Here is a 21,246-nt window from a genome sequence, read left to right as displayed (position 1 = left end):
AGTGTTGCAGAAACCTGACATCTAAAAGACGATTTCTGTCCAATCTGCCTGAGCTACAGCTGTTTCTCAAAGAAAGGGTAAAAACTTTAGTCTACAGATGTGCATAGATGGTGGAAAAATACCCCCAAAAGTACCCGAGTAACTAAAGTCAGTTACTCCCCGAGTAACTAAAGTCAGTTACTCCCCGAGTAACTAAATCCAGTTACTCCCCGAGTAACTAAAGTCAGTTACTCCACGAGTAACTAAAATCCCAATAAAATGCTCTGAAGTTTCAGGGTTTAACATGACAAGATGTGAAAAGATAAGAGAAATAAATATGTTTATAGTGCACTGTTCTCTCAGACTGTCGCCTTAACAGAGCAGCTGTTTTATTTACTAGGCATCATTTTTAAAGGCGGAGTATTTAAAGTTCAATTGCTGACTGGATGGTGTACTCTTTAAAACTTTGTAATTGTGCACCTTTCTGCTGAAATGTGCTATACAAATAAACTTCACTTCATTAAAGAGTCTAAATTTACCAGTAGCTCTTTTAAAATAACACAAACTAAAATTGCTCATTTTTTATATATATGCAGCTCTGGAAAATGTTAAGAGCCCACTCCACTGAATCGTATTGAAAACCTCCTGGTTTTTCCACCAAATATTGATTTCTGAACTCTTCCTGAGATAAAACAATAGCGTTGTTGCTTCTAAATGAATATGAACTTGTTTTCTTTGCATTATTTCAGGTTTGAAAGTGCTGCATCTTTTTCGTTATCTTGACCATTTCTCATTTTCTGTAAATAAATGCTACATTTTTGCTTGGAATTTCAGAGACATGTTGTCAGTAGTTCATAGAATAAAAGAGCAGTGTTCATTTTACTCAAATATATATCTATAAAAAGAAGTAAACTCAGAAAAACTGAGGATTTTGCAGCAGTTTCTTAATTTTTTTCAGGGTTAAAATCTTAATATCACCTCAGCAAGCTCTTTGTACTTTTCCTCCATGGATGTTCGCAGGTCGACTGGGTGCTGAGTAAGAGAAACTGGCGTCCCGGGGAGAGATCTCTGGGGTTTGAGGGCCTTGGGTCCCGACACACCACACAGATCTGACACAGTACACAGAAAGAGTGAAACATTAGTTAAAAATACTTTGACTGAATGTTCTGTGGAGTAAATTTGAAAAATGCAGCTGTTTGAAACACACCTTCATTCAGCACGATTTAAAGATGTATCATGATTGAAAAATGAACATGTGCCTTAAAAAAAAATTAGCTAATTACACTAAATCATATCAATAATGCAAAATGAAAGTAGGAAAATCTTTTTAGCTTCCTTTTACTAAATATAGTATTATAATAAAGTCTTCAGAGTAGAAAGAAAAGCAGAAATCCATTAAAGAGTTACAACTTGAGCTTTTGTGTTGCAACAAAAAGACCCCTGTCTAGATTTTTGGTATATAAACCATCTTTAAATTTAAAAGAAGAGTAGAGAGGACTAAGACTACAATGCAGCAAAGACCACACAGAGATCCTGTGACATACATTTTAACACAGATTAACTCCTTCTGATACATATATAACACAGAACTGGTACCCAGTACAAACAAAACGGTTTATAGGTATTTTAGTCTGTTGACAGCAAAGACCTGTAGCTAAATAAGTGAAAGCAGAAACATAAACTGCCAAAACTAGAGGTATAAATAGAGAGAAATTGCAGTTTGGTTTGCCAAAGATTACAGCGTCTGGAGTTTTAAGTGGAGAAAAATTATTTCAGCAGAGTCGAGTTTGGTTCAGACACCACAGATTAGTCTCAAGTGGTAATTTAAAAAGTTTACATCTTAAAAGTTGAGAGCAATTGGGTTGTTTAACGACATGATGTATGAAACTGAAAATGGTTATAAATGCAAACACAGCAGTCAATGTTACGCAACTTTAAAACAAAAAACAAACAAAAAACTCCCCAACTATTCCCAACTTTCAGTCTCTAGAAGCGTAACTTATTTTTAATCAAAGAGATGAGAATCAAACTTCCAGTTGTAGTTTTTTTTTTAATCCACATGTAGTTCCTGACGTGGAAAAGGAAAAAAATTTCCATTTACACTGCAGACTAAACCATACATAATCCACTGACACACACTGTTAAGAGTTAGTTTCTGTCTATAGTGATGCATTTTAAAAGACAGGAGCATCATGGTGAAATGGACAAACACAGTAATTCACTCAAGTCTCTGGATTTTGGAGTGGCGTGCTCTTGTTTCTCTATAATTGGGGAAATTATTGGTGCCGCGCCTGGGCAGCGACAATTAGTTTCTGCCATCTGCTGTCTGCCACTAAAGCGGTGAGTAAAGGGGAGCTTCATTGTCCACAGTATATTAATGTGGTGTGGCATTTTAATATGAATGCAGAAGGGACAAGTAACAATTTCAATATGAGCTACAGTGCTAGCAAAAGGTACTGAAGTGAAACACAAGGCTGTTGCTCTCCGTGTGCGTTGATGCTTCTGAAAATGTGAAGAACTGAAGCACATTTTAAATCTACTTCTCTTTAAACTTCATAAAAACACAAGGAAATTAAATAATACTGTTACAGGGGTATGAAAAGCCGCTCGAAAATTGCACCACACTTTGAATAATACTGTAATTTTGAGACCAAATCTTAAAATTGTTCAGAAAAATGTTATTCAAATTTCCTGAATTACACCATAAAATAACAGCGACCGTAATTGTTTAGCTAATATGCACACTTTTTAAGAAGGAAAATACAAAGTGAACACTATCAACAAGGGAAACACAGCTGAGTTTTCATGCAATTTCCCCAGAAGACATATATTTATAACAGGACTCCAATTAACATTCGATTCAAACCTTAAAGAAAAACAAGATAATCAGAGTACAGAGAATTTGCACATACTAAAAAACATATTAGATAATCTTAATTTATGACTTTTGGCTTCTCTTTGGAGATTTTTTTTAAAGACAGTATGGACAACATACTGACAGAGCACCTTTAATACTTGACATAATGCTTAATGTTGCCCGTTTTATTGCATTTCAGTGAATCTTTGCACAGCCCCACAGTTTGACAGCCATCCTCTCGGTTTGCTCCTGGCGTGATGTTTACTGAGAGTGTTTCTGTTGCACCACATTTAGAAGAAAATACCACAGCCATTCATCACTGTGACAAAATCATGATACAAATAGGTAACACTGACAATAGTGTCCATCCTTGTGTCACATTCCTGACACGCTGCACACTGATATAGCCTCATTAAATTTCCCTGGAGCTGGTTCTGCTCTACTGGGATTTTGTGCGATCCCCTTCTTCTGCAGATGCAAAATCAAAAACGTTGGCATTTCAAATTTTACCTTTTTAAAAACACAATAACGTTGAGATTAATGCCGTGTTTAGAGCAGAATTGTGCAAATTTTTACTTTTACTTCCATAAATCTATTTTGAAGTCAGAGATTTACAACAACAGTTTCAAATCGTTTTAGTCATATTATGCAAGATTTTGGACAAGTTTCCATCAATTTTTTTCTTTCTAATTTCTTAACAACATGATAATGAACCAAATACAGAGGGCGTTCCTACTCAACATTTGAAAGTCCTATGCTGTGGTTTGTGTGAATTTGACTGGTGGACCCTTGATTTGCGTCATTTGCATGCAGCTCAGCTCTTTGCACTTTTGGTCCAAACTTTTCCAAAAGTACATCTTGTTTGGTTCAAATAGGATTAACTGAGGTATTTGTTGAAATATAAAAAACTGTCACAGCTTAATGGTTACAATTCACAACTAAATGAATTTTAACTCAATTTACTGCTTCTTGTAAATACCTTTCTGATTAAGGCCCTGTGTTGGTGCACTCGACAGATTTTTTAAAAACAAACAAACTGAGGTGATTAAAAGCCAAGTTGAAGGCTGAATCCTATTTTCCAGGGTTCCCCCTCCTCCCATCCTCTGCCACACAATTGAGGAAATGGTTGCAACATCCCACAGAGAAATGGCACACTCCTTCAAAAAGCTGCTTCTTCATCAACCCTCACTCAGTTTGCATGCATTTATGCATAGCTTAATATAAATTTATAGGTCACATAGTCACAAAGATTACATGATTAAACCTTTAGCAGATATCAGTGTGCGTATTTTTTATACTAGAAATATTAATAACGGAAAAACCCTAAAATGTAGTTCTTTAACTAATTAGAAACATTTTTGCTGTTTTATACTTATTAACAATAATAAACTGTGACACCAGAAACACTACTTTAGATGAGGGATGAGATGTAAGTTAGAGGGCAAAGTTAGAGGATTTGGGGTGAAATGGGTCTCAGACCACAACTATTAGTTAAACCTTTATAAACTAAATGCAAATGTCTGTGCAGCAAAAGTTTTCTATAAAGTATAATTTGATTCAATCAAGCTTTTTAAATGGTGTGTTTAAATATTTTCTTTTATAACCCAAACAAACGACTATTGATGTGTGGTCCAATGAGTACATGGTTAGTTCCTGTTTTGAAAAAAAAAATACAGTTTCGGGACAGAAATCAGTTCAGAAATTGGGATAATAGGTTGTTTCGACATATAACCAGTTTGTTTCTGTTACATTTATTGTTTAGTTATAAAAGCTGAAGACATTTAATCAGTTTAAATCATGAGTATAATAACTGAGAGAAACAAATTACCCAAAGGCAGCGGGAACTGCTGTGCTGCTGAACTGGACGGGATAAAAGAGAACATTGAGAAACGTTAAAAAAAAACAAAACAAAAAAACTCTGACGTGTGTAGAGTCAGAGACCCAAACTAATTTATTTCGCTTTACTGCCTGGTGATGGCGAGAGAGACTCCGGTAAAAGTTTTTGTAAGTCTTTACAGACTTTAGTCATGAGAGGCAGAATGAGGACACACACTTCAGGTGTTCCTTAGCAACCATCGCTCACTGAGAATAAACCTCTGTTTTGCATCCACGACAACCGCATCATCAACTTTCATCAAGATGAAAAGAAGATTAGACTTCTAGAGCATCATTTTATCACTTTACATAGAAAATAATATATTGAACTCTGCCCAAGGGGAAAGTATTTTAGTATGAAAGGAAAAATTAATAAGCTAATTGTCCATTTGGGCCTTTAGATCAGATAAACAAACATATGAGACAGAAGGCAGCTCGTTAGCACAACAGCATCAGAAGCAGGAGGAAGGTCAGTGTATTCAGAGGGACTGAAAAGTGAGAGCTCGGCGGTACACAGTGTTTCCTACAGGCTGCCTGAGGGGCGAATTGGAGATGAAGACATGAGTTTCAGTTTCAGACACAACGGCGCAGCCTGCCTTTCTGCTTTGACTCAGGACCCCTAAAGTCTTGAATGTTTAAACTCTATAAATGTTGCAGGGTAATAAATTGTCTGAGAAATGTTTGGGATAAACGGTGGATAAAAGAAAGAAATAAAACACGAACAAAACATTAAATAAAATTCATTATAAAGTCATGCAAAAAATGTTCATGTTAATCATCAGAATGGAAATTATTGAGGTCATTTTAACATACCTACAAACATTCACCAACTACACTAAGATCAAATTTACGGAAACCCATCCAATGTGATAATGCTGTCTTTGTTCTTTCACTTCTCTGTTTCTTTAGCTCTTCTTCCAGGTTTCGGAGTGTTGTCATCTTATTCCAATACACAGCGACTCATTCTGGACCCTCATCTGTCACCACAAGCTTGTCAGTGCAACATTTTTAAATGACAAGCACCCATGTTTCACAGTAAACTGCTAAAACTCCTGCTAACAAAAGAGTCACAACAGCAAGCGCTTCATTACAAAAGGTACTGTTTATGATTGTTGATTGTAAGCTACAGTACCTTTATCTGCCTGTCTTGTCCTGAACTCACAGTCTCCGTTATGGCAGCAGTGGCCTTGTTTGAGCTCTTGCGGGATGCTGGGACATGTAAGTAGGCCTGGGACGGCCGATGGACCCTCCCCCGCTGGTACAGTGGAAGACAGAAAGAATGCCAGCAAACAGAGAGACCGAACACTCTGGAGACACAGCGCTGCTCTGACACCGGGATCTCACAGCTCTCCTCCTTTTGTCTCTCCTGCTGTAAGTGTCGCCTCCTTTTGAGCGCTGCTGAGGCAGTTTCCCCCACCCCTTTCTTTTCCTCTCTTTCCCCTTGATTCTGTGTCACAGCTGCTTCCTGGATCGCACCGGTTTACAGTGCATGAACAGCACAGCCTTCAAGCTCCCGGATTTAAATACTGGGTTGGTGCATACCACGTGGCAAGAAAGGGGAAGGGCCAGGGAGGACCGCATCATGCTCTATTGTGCTGTAAAATGGAGGGGGAGCCTGGATAAGTAGCCACTCCTCCTCCTCCCACCTCTTTTTCACAAGGCTTCAATTATCTCACGAGTCCAAAGCTGCACAAAAAAACTGATATCAGCATTATTTATTTTAGCTGATGACTTTGTTGCACTGTTATCGCTTGCTTTTGTTTTCTGGGGTTTGTGAAACTCTAAAATGCCTCTCGGTTTCACATGACACTGCTGTGAAATCCGTCACACTCTGCGGAAAATCTCAGCAATTTCATAAGTGAGCGCACCAGGCTTCATTTGCAATCACGTTAACATGATTTACACACTTCCTCCCATGTTTCCTCTTTAGTCACATGATGCCCAGGAAGAGGCTTCTTTCTCATCTCACATGACAAATACTTTATTGTAACTTGCAGTAGCTTATCGTCATTTATTGAGTATCTTGCAGGCAATTAGAGCTTGTAAGACATTAAAGAAATCAACACTAGTAACACATCTTAGAAATTCAATTGCTAGCAAACAATATTTGAAATAACTTTCAAACCCGTAAACCGTAACTATCACTAAAACATAAAAAAAATATATAAAAAATTCAACCTGTGTGTAATTGAAAAAATACTATACTTCAGACTTTTTTAAAATGTTTGACTTAAAAGAAGTTTATATATGTATATATAAATAAAATATTTGAGATTAAATTAATACTCTCCATGAAAAGAATATGATTAAAAATAGTTACTTTGAGTTTTATACTGCCAAATTGGTTTAGCTTAGTTTTGCTTGCTTTTCCTATTAGTTACCTTTTGGCTTGCTTTGAGTTGGTATTTAGATGCCTTAATTTAATTAGTTTGTTTTTGTTGCTTTAAACTTCAGTTAACTCAAAAACAAAAAAACCTGCTTCATGCGTCTCCTGTTTTGTCTCGACTCCACAAGTAGCACTTAAACCTAGCAGAGCTGAAATAGAAGCAGAAGGTACACACAATCTGAAACCAGACGTTACACTAAAGAGAAACAGATTCATCAAGGCCCTGAATCTAAGAAATAAACTATTCTTATGCAACACTGTCATGCAGCCAGTCAACCACACAGGAAACGTTGACCGAAAGGCTGATGCGCTTTTAGTCGAGCTGGATCAGTGACATTTACAAACTATCAGAGAAAATGGTAAGACTAAGAGAGGAGGAGTCACTCATAAGGTATTCAGTGTTGAATGTATTTATGGCTTTTCATAAAACGAAGCAACAACAGAGGGAGGTTTCATATCAGATACATACACACGCTTTATTACAACTGCAAATATACACATGAGAAGAGTTACATATATGACATTTAGATTTTTTTATTCAAATATTAAGTTATTTAACAATATATACATATATATTTATATGATTTTTAAAGACCCAAGGTATCGTTTAGAAGAGAAGATCACGTGAATCTCAAATTCAAAGATCAAGATTGATTGTCTTGAACAGTGCTTAGCAAAATACAGCCGGGCAGCACTGTTTCAGTATTTGGAAGATAATGACCTTTTAAGAAACGCAAAGATACAACCTCTAAGTCCCTGGTAAACAAACCCTTAAAAGAGAACCTGAGACATCCTGCTAGAAAACTGGCAAAGAATGGCAAGACAAACTGCACAGACTAGGAAAACAGTGCTTTTAGTCATTTTTGTACAAAACTCAGACTAAACAGTTTTTAAAAATGTTCCTCTTCTCAGTCCAGATATTTAAAAGTTGGTGTGTTTTAGTAGAGGACGAGCTGCAGTATGCAAATCCAAACACACAGATTTAACGTATTTACATACTTTTTCTATACTAATACCACCTGCACTTAATGTTCATTTGTCTAACATAAACCAATAATTTTCTACAAAACAGTAGCAGAAATAACTTGTACACAATCTGCAGAATATATCGAATTACAGTTGTTGTCACAATTGAAAGGCAATAATATTCTAATTCCCGGGGACGTCATGTCATGCTAATGATATATTTATGCCTAATTGAGTCTCAAAGTCTAAACATGATTTACGTTTTAGTGATCAAGACATGATCGTAACACTTTATTTGACAAGGTGTGCATAAGACTGACATCACACTGTCATAAACATGAAGGAGTCTTTATGAATGTCTATGACTGTTGTCATCAAGTAACATTCAGTAAATAATGACACTTTTAATGAAAAGTTGCTGAAAAAGTTGCATTGAAAGTCCATTAAAAGTGCCAACTTTGCATTCAAATTTCTTTATTTACAAAATGATACAAAGTTGGCACTTTTAATAAAAATTTTAAAGTAACTTTGCATTAAAAGTGTCATTATTTACCAAATGATATTTGATGACAACAGTCACAGACATTCATAAAGACTCCTTCATGTTTATAACAGGTGTCGTATCAGTCTTATGCACACTTGTCAAATAAAGTGTTACCGACATGATAATGGTGGAGAAAAGGAGGGACAATCTGGGTCGATATTCAACAATCAACCTTTTACGATAAAGTTGTTTTAAAGAAAACAAGTTAAAACAATTAGACTAAAAGTAAAAAGAAAATTTAGCATTGAGACCGTAATAATTTAAAAGTACTATGAATATTGTGAGTCGTGTTATTATTTGCGACCTCTACACGACTTCCACTATTATTACTTCTCAGCACATCCTTTTCCCCAGATGCCAATCAGCAGCACCAGGGAGAAACTCTACACGACTCGTCACTCCCTATTTTGAAGAGCCGGCTTTACTGTCGACGACTCTGCTCAACAACTCTAATCTCCATGTCGGGAGCCAAATTCCCACAAGAAGAATAGGACAAACGTTCACAAAAAATGTCTTCCTGGTATTCATAATGATGTATCTACTTTGTAATTTGTCAACCAGGAAAATGTTCATGTGATAACAGAGAAACATTCAAAAGCAAAACATAGATACAACTCTCATTGTCCCATACCGATCATCTGGGATTATTCTGACTGTATTTTCTTTCAGCTCAGCTCTCATCATATCTGAATATAGCAGAGCTACTCTGTTACTTGACACTGTTAGCATTTAACACTGTACTTGTAACTTATACTTGCTCGATTCTTATGCTGCAAGAGGTCAATATCCCACCTCAAGAGATAAAACCCCACTTAAGGATGACATCCAGAACGACAAGAGGTAAAATGCTTCTCTGTTTTCTTTTTTTATGTCTGCGTTATTTGCTTGTTTGGTTAAAAAATTTAAATGTGTTGATTCCAGGTCAGTTTACATCTTGATTATTTTGTATCCTGTCTCCCATACCTGCCCCGGTTATACAGCAATTACTTAAGGAATTGAAAAACACATTTTCTTTCTTTGTATGTAAATATTATGGATATGTTTAGGAGATAAATAATGATAAAATGCTTAAACCTTTATTGTAATAGATTTTGACTCTGTTATTTTAACAGACATTGCTTTACACACCAATTACACACAACTTTTTATTGAACAGTGACAGAATAATCCATTAGAATCTGTGTTTGAAATTTTGACTGGAAAAAAACGATTTACACATTTATCTAAACATCATTAATGTAAAACAAATTACATAAAATTATGTGTGATCCTCATTTGGCCCAACTAAATTTTCCCAACAATTGGCCCAACAATTTATAAACAACCAAAGTATGTTTACCATTTATTGATGTTACAAAACTACATTGTGCTACAGAACATTGTGCACAGGAAGTAGATAAATTACTCAGCCTTACACCCCACATATTACAGAACTAAGCAGACAATAAACCCTACAAAATAGCAAAGGGAGCGAAAAAAACGCAAATACTGCAAAAAGTAATGTATAAAAATATTTAAAATGAATGTATAAAGTATCTTAAGTTTACAGAATTAGAAAAAAAAGTGGTAAGAAGTGAAGTTCTAAATAATTGCTGCACACCTATTTGCACCTGCACGACTTACTCACACATAAACATTATAACTATTTCGATCTTTTAATATCTGTGCAACTTGCATGATTTTTTTTTTCTCACAAAGCCACTGTGGTCACAGAGATCAGTCACTGGAGACGACTGTGGCAGACAATAGACTTGGTGAGCTCAGAAGCTAATAAAAAGTAAGCCAGCGACCAAACATCAGCTGACGCTGGTTCGTCTCTGATTGAATGAGGAGGATTAAATGAAAGAGGATCTCTGCTAGGAGCAACACTGGGAGCACAAGGCGGAGTACTTAACTGTGTCTAACCAGTGAAATACATCATAATCCCACAGTGCTGCTGTTCATTTAGCGAATTACCTCAGTGAGAGTTTTCAGATGTTCCTGATGTTGAGTCTACCTGCTGTAGGTTCTTGTGAACAATGCTTGTGTTTGTTTTGAGAGTATATTGGTGGCTCTGGGCTATCTGGAGGCTCTCAGCGTCAAAAAGCCCACCTGTTGGGGGTGTGAGAGATTTCATGGCCTTGATTCCCAGCTCTACAAAATCCCTTTTCCAGCCATGTTACACGGAAAGCAACTGAGCTATTATTAGCAGAAAAAAAGCCCAGGAATTTTCCACCCAAACACAGGAAGATTTGGTCATCGCTTCATGTCTGACCGCAAAACGGCCGGAGAGCGGAGACACTGACAACCAGCGACTTGTTTGACACTGACGTGCTGAAAATACAACATTTTTATGTCAGATGTCTCCCTCTAGCTGTAAAAAGCTATAGGATCTTAATAAAAATAAACATGAATTTAGCAGGCCACTGCCATTTTTACCACTGAACAGAGAAATATTAGGATGTTTTCTGCAGTTTGTTGTTCACACACTCAATCAGTAAATGTTCAGAAAGCTTTACAGCAAAATCAAACTGGCCGAATATTAACGGGGTTTGATGGGATATTGAAAAAAGAACATTAGAAAAAGCCACTTTGTTTAATTCATGCAACAAGTTTTGTTTTCAAGACTGGCTTCTCTTGCCAAGATAAAGCTTTGAATTGTTCCTGAGGACTTCTTGTTAACTGTGCTTTTATATATTTTCAATTCAGTTTATTACATAGTGCTATATTGTACAAAAAGTTACTGCATCCAAGTAGGCCTGTGATGATGAATTTTGTTGGACAATAAATTGTTCCAGTAACTATTGTGATAAATGATAATATTGATGTTTTGACACCATTTTCAAGTGATAAATTGATAATGGTATAATAATAAAAGTTTGACCTCTGAAAGACCAATAAACTTTAATTTTGAAAAATAAAAATAAAAATAAAAAACGTTTGAGACTGAATATGGAAGAAAAAATAAGTATCATTCTTAACCAAACTAAATGACAACATCTACTTGTGGATGAAAAGTGTTTTATTGGAGAATTTAAGAAAAATTTCCACGCTGGTGGACAACAAAATTTTATCCCATCCAATCTTAAAATAATAATAAATCTCCAAAATAAACTATGATAACCAAAAAAAATTAATGAAATGAATTAAAATAATAATAAAATTGACTATGATGTCTATATAAGCATAATAATAATCCAAATTGAAAAAAATTATCAAGCTCATTTTAACTTATCATGAAGTTAATCAATTAATTGGTTATTGCGGCAGGCTCAAAACTTTTAGCACTGTAGCGCAATTTAACTTTCCGCTGACGACTCCGATTTGATGTAAGCTGCAGTTCCAGCTAATTGCAGACGTCAAACACCGCAAGAAGGACGGAAACGTTTACAAGAGCTTTTAGGGAGCTGCCACAAGTAAAAGCGTACTGCATATGCATAATTTAAGAGACAAAGGCCTAAAATGACAGGGAACGTGTATGTTTAATAATGAACCAGAACAGAGGAAAACTGCAGGAACCGCCGGACAATCGTCTATTTTGGATGATTTAAAGTGAACCTCATCACCGCCTTCCTTCGAATGAATTTGAACCTGCAGCTGCATTTACATCAGAAGACTTGTTTACGTCTGCAGATCAAGATAAACCTCATAAACAGGATACACAAAAGATGTAGCGTAGCAGAACTAAATGCGTTGTTTGGAAACGCAGACGTTGATGACTAGCGGTTCATGACTTGTTTACAACTCCACGATCACAACAGCGACAGTAGATGATGTTTACAACAGTAATTTGTTGTCAGAGGGCAAGCAGGTTGATGTGGTCTGAAGAGAGAAGTGACCCAGATCTGGTGTTCAAAACAGACTGCGAGAAGCACAGGACCCAGCCAAGCGGCTAATTGAGAGGACTTAAATGACTGCATGGCTGGAGAGACTTCTAAGTTATTTATTACTGCGCCAAGCACAGGCTTCCTCAGCAAATTTCACAAAATGTCTGTCAGAGGGAGTTACTGCTTCAGATATGCAGTTGCATCCCTCCAAACAGGAAAACTGCACAACACTAAGACATCAACCAGTGTCGAGAGAAGTTAATATTTACATGAAATGATCTTTTATATAATTATCACTATACTGGAGGGACAGTTTCTGCTAAAAAGACCAGTTAGCTTATAGCACAAGCACAGTAATGGAGCTACAATCCCTTATTAATGGCTTGTATGCCGCCATATTCAAGATGTGACATTTAGTAGGAAATCTTAATGTGTACAAAAACATTGAATGTAGCATGCCTCTCTTTGAAATCTTGCCAGAAAGTTGAAATATTTCTAACAGAATAAAAACTTCTTAAAAATGTAACACATATTTTAGTACAAACTATATTGTTCTAATTCTAATATCTCCCTTAAGCGTCTCAAATAAGATGGCTCTTACTTTCTAATTCTAAAAGCTTTAAAATAATCCCTGAGAAATTACTGATTAATGAGTTAAACTTTGAAATATATGGCTGTATTTTCATTTAATAGAAAGATTTCATGTTTGAGAGCTTAAATGTGAAAATGCTTCAGCCAGGAGATTTTGTCGGCAACATTTGAATACCTTCATTCTCTCTAACTGAGTTTGGAAAATCTTGCAGAAACCCCCCAAAGAAAAATCCATGTTTATTATTGGCTGTCTAGTGTGACAGTGCTGCACGTTTACTTAAACTGGCTTCTGATTGGCTGATCAGGGCCTTATGAAGACTCCTCTCCCAGAAGCAGCATGAACAGAAACAAGCTTTACCCACCTGAGTCAACAATAACGCTGATCAACTTCTTAACTTTTTTTGTTGTTTTGTTTTTTTCCTGTAATGTGCTTATTCCGGTTGACATTCGTTAAGAGTATACCTCGATTTTTAATCCAAAGTGAGGAGCATCTGTACACCCTAAAAACCAGCATCAGAAACGAGTATCAGAAGATACAAGGTCAGCTTGCCTTTGCAGGAATGACCAACCCCAAATAGCACATAATATAGTGGATGCAAGTTAAAAACTACTTCACATTTTACCAAAATTAAAAAACAAAAGAGCAAAATTAATATGCAATATTTTTAACAACTACTTCAGAGATGGACAGATAATTTTATGCGAATGACATAGAAACCATCTGACCAAAACTAAACTAAAATCTAAGTGTTCACAAATAAATTAAATAAGTTTAACTTATTTCAAGCATTTATCAGCTAGTCATATTACAACTAATTATAACTTATTGTATAAATGTAAATGTTGTCCTCTCCCCTCTCTCCCGTTTCAGGCCAACATTGTAAATAAGAAATTGCTCTTCATATTAACCAACAAGCATCTATTAAAAGATTAAAAGTTTAGATTTGGTTTAATACTGAATTATGTACAGACAGTCTTTGCAGCAGTCCTTGCAGAGTCACACATGCTGAATATTTAAACATCGGCCAAAAACAAACTGCCTTCACATCAAATACAAGAACTAACATTAAGTTACGAAGGGGAATCCCATATTTGCAAACTCATTTCCAAAGCTGGAAAGCATAAAAACCTGCATGCCAACATAACATGCATCCGTGTCGCTGACTCCACCCCACAGTAACAACTGATACTTCCTGCACTCTCTCTGTGGGATCACCTTTCATCAACACTCACCGGGGCTGGTGTTGCTCTGCAGGCTCCCTCTTTTGGGAGTCTGGGATTTAGGTTTGCTCTTCCCTTGTCCATTGCTGTTGGAGGTGGAAGATGACATCCTAGTACCCAAGTTCCTGTTACTACAGGAGCAGAGCGAGTCTGAGCTGTGAAGTGACCAGCAGAGGGGAGCATCCGCTTTGATGCTGGAGCTCTGTCTCATGGTGGGGCAGGGGAAAAGCAGGACCCATGCTGGGGTGCTCACAGCTCTGCTGCAAAGTTGGCTCCACCTCCTTCCAGCCAGCAGCTGGTCAGCAGGCGAGCAGCACAGCGACGCACTAAAAGCACGCCCAAGGCTTTCCCCGATCCTGCGGGGGACCATCTTCCTTGGTTGCCTTAGCAACCAGGGAATGAGCTTCCTGTAGCCAATGTGGTGAAATACAACCCCAGAAGAGGCCATTGCAGAAGAAGATGTGCTGCTAGCATGACAGCCAGCAATCCTGGTGACCAACTTGTACCCCCGCAGCTCAGAGCCAAGGTGAGTGGAGGACGAAAGTTTTCCACTTGTCTAAACTTAGAAGTTAGATCCACTTGGTATCATAAGAATCCCCCCGGTAGCCAAGAGAAGAAGGAGATTTAGAGGAACAGCAGGAGATGGAGAGTGAAAAAAGTGCCAAAAACAACAAACAGAACAGAGAGGATAAGCTTAGAAACCGGCTTAGTGTGTAAGCTAACCGGTGAGGTCTGCGTCTCTTTCCTGCTGGAAACTTCTGAGGGAACCCAGGCAGCTGAAACGCACACAGCACAGGCCCTCCTGACTGGGCGTTTTATAAATAGGGACAGCCAATGCACAGAGGGGGACAGTAACACAACCTGTGACAGGCTACACACTACATGCACAACTTTCTAGGAACATAATTGATCACACTGCTTGTCTAAATGAGTAGTGACTGCACGTCAAAGCAAATTTAGAAATAAACCTTCACTGATTGACCAGATTTCAAATCAATTCATTCTGATTACATAACTTCACTACGGGACGCAATGCAAAAACAAACAGCTCCAGTTACGCCCAATAAAGCTATACCGATTTATTTCAATGCAAATTTGTGTTTTCATCAGTTCAAACCATCGTATAAAACGTACAGTTGTCATTCACACAGCAGCAAACCACAAACAGCAGCCTGGGATAATGTTATCTGTAATCTTATCAGCACACTCAAAAACTTGTTACGCAAGACAGAGGACTTTCAGAAATCCAAACTAGCGATGACAGGATTACTGAGCTCTTAAAAACGTTTGATTGAATCAGTGACTTGAGAATCTGGGGCATGAAAAACCTAAAAAAAGGTAAAGATCCCCACCTAGTGGTAAGCAAAATAATGCAAGTAGGAAAACTTATTTCTCTTTCACTGCCAAAATTTCCTGAAATTGATAAATATTAATGCCAGTGGCCTTGTCTTCAGCTTGCTTGCAATGTGAATAAATCAGCCAAGAAGAGGGATTTTACTGTTCAATATCTATGTTAAAGCTCTGTTCATCTGTAGTCACGGCCCAGGCATTCACATTGTGTTTGCACACAGCCTCAAAAGTGTAAACACAGATAACCACTTCCTTTATATAAACTCCAGATCTGCAATATTAACTAGACAAAGTAGAAATTTACCACTACAGTGATTTATGATTCATCTAGGACAGCTTCAAAGAATTTTCTACCATGTTTATGTATAAAAATAATCAAATAGGCTTCTATAGACAAAAACAATACATAAAATATTAATCCTTAAATATATAGTCACAGAAAAGCTCTAACAAGAAACCTTTGAGCTTTATTGTCTGACCAAGTCGAAGATCAATCCTCAATATTGCCGTCAACGTTAAAAAAAAATGTTTTTGGGTGTCTGAAGCCTTTTATAAAATCTGACCTAGTTTTCAGAGACAACTCACCATCTGGTGCAGCAGCAACAGCAAAACCACGTCAAACACACACACCCAGGCCTAAATTCATCTTAAATAAAAAAGCAAACTCTCTGTTAATTAGTGAACACAATAAATACTCACATTCTTAGGGCTGTAGGACTCAGAAGGGTTTCATCACCAAGTAGCTCTTCAGCAGCTTTTTCTCTGCTTGGTCAGGATTTGTGAGCACACATTCTTTTGCTAAGAATGAGACCACTGTGTGTATCACTGCATGCTGATGAATCTTTTTTTTTTTTTTTTTTTTTTTTTTACCCTTCTAGAGCACAGCCAGTGAAATTCAATGTCTTACTTGCAGAGGCCAAAAGCCAGGAGAGGAAAAAAACTGTTTGCTTTCTTTCTGCAAATTGCCTCTCCGCAAATATGTTTGAAATGTGAAAAAAACTATTGGGCCTTGCCAAATGTAAGCCTGTCGTATTTTTGTTTAGTTTTTTTCTAAAACATAACCTTGATTTGTTATTATTCCTGATTCTGCCAGTCGTTACTGGCTGCAAGCCAAACTAGACTGTAAGAGTTTCTAGCAAATGTTGTTATAGAAATCAAAGAAGTTCAACAAGTCACATGCTTGTAAGTTTCAAAGTATTTGGACAGACTTACGTACTTTAAACTCCAGTCAGATTTAGGTTTAAAGTATTTTTTAATATATATTTTACCAACATGTTTCTTCTGACTGGAGGTAATGTTAACATTTTGGAGTGGATCTGTAGAAGGAGTTAACAATTATGAGGTGAAGGAGGTCTTCCTACCTCAAATACTTACAATTCATCAAAAAATAAATAAAAATCAACCAAAAACATGCAGCTCAGTTATTATAACAAGGGGACTGAATGCTGTTTTGTCTCAACAATTGTCCTATTCATTATTGAGAATAAAAACAAATCAATTTTTTTTTTCTATCTGATGCTCCTTTCACATCATTCTATCTAGAAAAGCTTGGTCACTGTCAGACACACTTTGAATAATTTGTAAATGGGTGACTAATTTTGAGCTCAACTCCAGTTTATATATATATTGAGGATTGATCATCAACTTGGTCTGACAATAAAGCTCAAAGGTTTCTTGTTAAAGCTTTTCTGAAGCTATATATATATATATACAAACATATATATATAATACTAAAAATGTTATGACAGAAAAGTAATTTTTTCCATATTGTAAGAAAATAGCGTTTAAGAAATTAGCATTTGAATGAGATATGGAGAAAACTTAATGCAATAGAGCATTAAGTACACATTTAACATTTTTTATTGCATGAATTAGGTTGCATTAATATCATACTACATTCCATTTCAGACTCAACTTATTGTATTTTCTTTTTTTGCTTCAATAAGCACAAATTACGACACTGAATCTGCTTGATTCTTAGTTGGATCTTATCTGATGATTGTACATATAATAAAAAAAATAAAACTGTAAAATAGGGTGATTTTTGGAGAGTGGGATAGAGTAATTTAACTTCTTTCTTGACATCTGGTCAAAGTATGATAAGCTTAATTTCTAAGTCAAGAATCTAGACTTCTACAATAAGCAGTGACATATCCTGCAAAGATTGAGGTTCTTCTAAGCAGAGTTATTGAATATAGGTACCTATACTTTGTTAAAATTAATAAATCTAGCAGTTTTAGGGGTCAGTTTGGGGCTTTTAGAGCTATGAAAGTGTCACTGTGTCTGTAGTGACGCTATAGTGCCAATCCAAATCTCATTCAACCTGAAATTCAAGTTGCCTAGAGCAATATTACCTAGCCCTGGTCCTGAAGGCCCACTGTCCTGCTTTATAACACTTGAGTAAGATGATTACAGCAAAAGCATGTAGATCAGCCACCAAATGAAATCAAGTGTGCTAAATCAGGTAAACATCTAAAACCTGCAGGGCAATGTGCCTTGAAGACCAGGGTTGGGATCCAGAGACCAAACCTGACAAAACCTGGCTTTTGAATAAGGAACCATTCAGTCATTAAGCCCTAAAACAAAATACTGATTTTTAAAATACTCAAATCAAGATTTGATGTAGCAAACTAGGCATAAAGCATTTCACTTTAACATAAATCATTCTGAAAACTATTGCATTATTAGACTTTTTTCCCCCTCTATAACAAGAGAAAAAAAAAGTTTGGAAAAAGCTAACGTTTTGTCCTGGGTTCTTTAGTTAATTAGTAACATAATGGAACTAATATTCCTTGACTCCAAGCTCAGAGTATTCAGACAAAGATAAAATTGATATAAAACTAATTAAACATGCCTGGAACATTAGCAGAAGATAAAAGTGTTTTCGCCCTGTGTTGTGTGGTTTATTAAACATTTTGGACAGAATGTGTACGTGTTGACATACCGTCTGACATTGTTGTGACTAGCTGCAGGCGAAAGTGGACCAAAGAAGCTCAAATATAAAGGAAATGGTCTGAAAACAGAAAGAATGCACAAAAAGTTAACATGGTGGAAAGTAACTGTTCATACAGAGTACAGTTGGTAGCTAGCTAGCTTTATCTGAACGCAGAAACTGCACCGGGTCATTAAATGTCATTAAAACACTCGCTAGCTTAACTTAAACGTCTTAAATATCCTTAAATACATGAACTTTCACTGTTCTGACACCGGGGAATGTAATTTAAACTATTTCCTCATTTTATAATCATTCGAAATAACCAATAAAAACAAACGTCACTAAAGTAAAGTATTACGTAGACGCCACAAATATATACATATATATATATATTTTTTCACCTTAGCTCAGCAGCTTCGTGGGTTTTTGTGTTTAGACGGAACTTCAGGAATGAAGTAGCAGTTTTAAAGGAGCCGCTCCAGTTTGTCTCCCAGAGGTTCAAAGGTTGATTTAAACACACCCAGAAACACACAGGAGGCTGTCCTCTGTCCTGCCAGTTTAGATAAGGTCTTATCTACAGTAACTGGAGCAAAGGAGCCATGCTGTCAAAACCCCAATATGTCTGCATAAACGTATGTATGCTTGCATTTACCCCGTAACTTATGAATGAAACTAAAAAAGCTCTTTTGTCGCTAAAGATCAGGTTTTTTTTCTTCTTTTTATAGTAGCATCATATAGTATTTAAAAAATACGGAAGAGTTTTGTAATTTATGGCGCTTTTTCTGCTGGCTTTGTAACAATACATATTTTGTTTACCTTTTTTTTTAAGCGGGGTAAATTAAATAATGGAAAACTAGGTCTGATTGATTATGCTAAAAACGACAAAGATAATATTTAAAACTGAAATATGGAGACGTGTTTTTTTAGTTAGTTTTGTGGTAAGACCATGTGACAACTAATTCTCCTTTAAACTTATTTTCATTTCTAAAATCATAAAACATGAAATTACAGCCAAAAGGAACCAAAAGTTTACCTTTCATCATATTTCTAGACAGGTGCAGATCCTGCAGACATGCCATAGTGTCTGTAGAGGGCGCTGTTTTCGTCTGTACACGTCAAAGTATTTTAACTTCAAAATCTTGTCACATTTTTTCCATCACCTTGTAAGCCCAATGTAGAAAACTGCATAGTGACGTCACGGGAGGAAGTATAAACGTTTTACTGTTCAAGTACGGAGCTTCTCAGAGTATATCTTTCTCTTTACCTGTGTTTTTATGTTTTGCTACATTAAACATTAAAGTAGATCAAACAAGATTTACTTTTCAGTGGATCAGTGGATTTTATGAATTTTGACAAGAACAGTTATTTCTTAAATACTCTGTCACACTTTTTTAACTCATTGTAAACCTGATGTTGAAACATCCAACTCTAATATAAATATGGACAGTGACGTGACGTCAAAGGATGAAGGACAGTGTTTGCTAACACAAGATGAGCTATAAAGGATGGCAGAATATCAAAGAATGCGACAAATCTAGTTTCTCTGTTGCCTCTTGAATTTTAAATTTCCTCTAAAACATTACAGAGTTAGATTTATAAAAGATGAGCTGTGTGTTGCCTAAATGAAACCATAAATGAGAGTGTTAATTTATTCACCAATGATTCCCTAAGCCAGCTCCTCCTTTTGGGCAGATAAAATAAACTTTTAACCTAGTATGATCCCCTTTCTGTACATGACCCATGTAAAAGAACACTACTCAGTAGGTTTGCATCAAATAAACTTAATGTTGTATGTTTTGCATCATCATCATGATTTTGCTGCTCCTGATTAGGTCAAAGTTCACCTGGAGGACTGTCAAAAAGAAAAGGGCTGACTCAGGACTTTTAAGGCTGAAGTCCAACATCTCAGCTAACAGAGTGATTTACTCAAACCTTTGGACTTTTATGAAAAAAGCAGAAGGTTTGTAACAGTTGAATGGTCAATTTTGAAAACAGGATTTTAGTCTGGGAACGTAAATTGCTAGATCAGAAGGTCGACCCTGTGTCTGATGAATTATTATGTTTTCATTTGTTTAAATGTTACAACTAATTTAAAAACTGAAAAAGGTTTACAGGGTCTTGAGAAGAGAAACAGGCCCACAGCATCACAGATCCTCCACCATGATTAAAACTGGGCACAAGGTTTCAAACCACCCTATCCTGGAGGGCTTATTGCATAAATGCTCAGTTTAGTTTCACCTGACCAAAACACACAGCTCCAGTTAAACTCCCAGTAAAGTGAACGAGACACATTTACGTTTATGATGGTAGGACAAAAAAAACCAAACACTTTTTCTGTTATACAATTATCAACTCCACACCCTCAAAAAAAGCTGATTTCCAGCTTTTCCGAAAGTATAATTTATTGAAATTTATTATTTTTCCTCTCTGTAAAAAGATGTAGAAGGTGTTTTATGTTTCAGAGATTTTTCCTTCTGCATTCATGCTTGTTGGGAACTGCAAAAATGTGGCCGTTCTGTTTCAAATCTATCTCTGATATGTTTGTTCAGCCTCTTTAAACTGTGTTGATCAGCAGCTAATGACTTGGCTCCATCGCTGTGTTTCACAAAACAGTCCTTTTCTGTTCAGTTGTAAAATGATTATTAAAACTGATCATTTTTAGAGTTTATATGGTTTAAATGCACTAAGTCAAATCTTAGTTTTAGCTGCATTAAACCTAATAGACAATCCTAATTT

The 21,246-nt window shown here is 36.4% G+C and overlaps 1 protein-coding gene across 5 annotated transcripts in view; it reads right to left on the bottom strand.

The window, feature by feature from the left end:
- LOC122834629 (AMP deaminase 2-like) overlaps window positions 1–19,029 on the bottom strand; it is a 34,886-nt gene extending 15,857 nt beyond the window's left edge. Inside the window, exons 1-3 of one of the 5 annotated variants that reach the window (XM_044123217.1) lie at window positions 18,912–19,029; window positions 18,520–18,588; window positions 958–1,088 (exon numbers count right to left, since the gene is read on the bottom strand). In XM_044123217.1, coding sequence (XP_043979152.1) covers window positions 958–1,088; window positions 18,520–18,529 — 141 coding nt within the window. In that variant the 5' untranslated portion in view covers window positions 18,530–18,588; window positions 18,912–19,029. Of the gene's footprint in view, window positions 1–957; window positions 1,089–5,843; window positions 6,201–14,237; window positions 15,136–16,274; window positions 17,618–18,519; window positions 18,589–18,911 lie in introns of those variants that run through there. The other 4 variants (XM_044123219.1, XM_044123216.1, XM_044123215.1 and 1 more) reach the window with 4 other exon arrangements.
- Window positions 19,030–21,246: the final 2,217 nt, after the last annotated feature.

The sequence above is a fragment of the Gambusia affinis genome, linkage group LG07 (genome assembly GCF_019740435.1).
Source record: "Gambusia affinis linkage group LG07, SWU_Gaff_1.0, whole genome shotgun sequence".
Lineage (NCBI taxonomy): Eukaryota > Metazoa > Chordata > Actinopteri > Cyprinodontiformes > Poeciliidae > Gambusia > Gambusia affinis.
The sequence above is the reverse complement of the archived record's forward strand: the minus strand, read 5'-3'. Positions and strand labels throughout refer to the sequence as shown.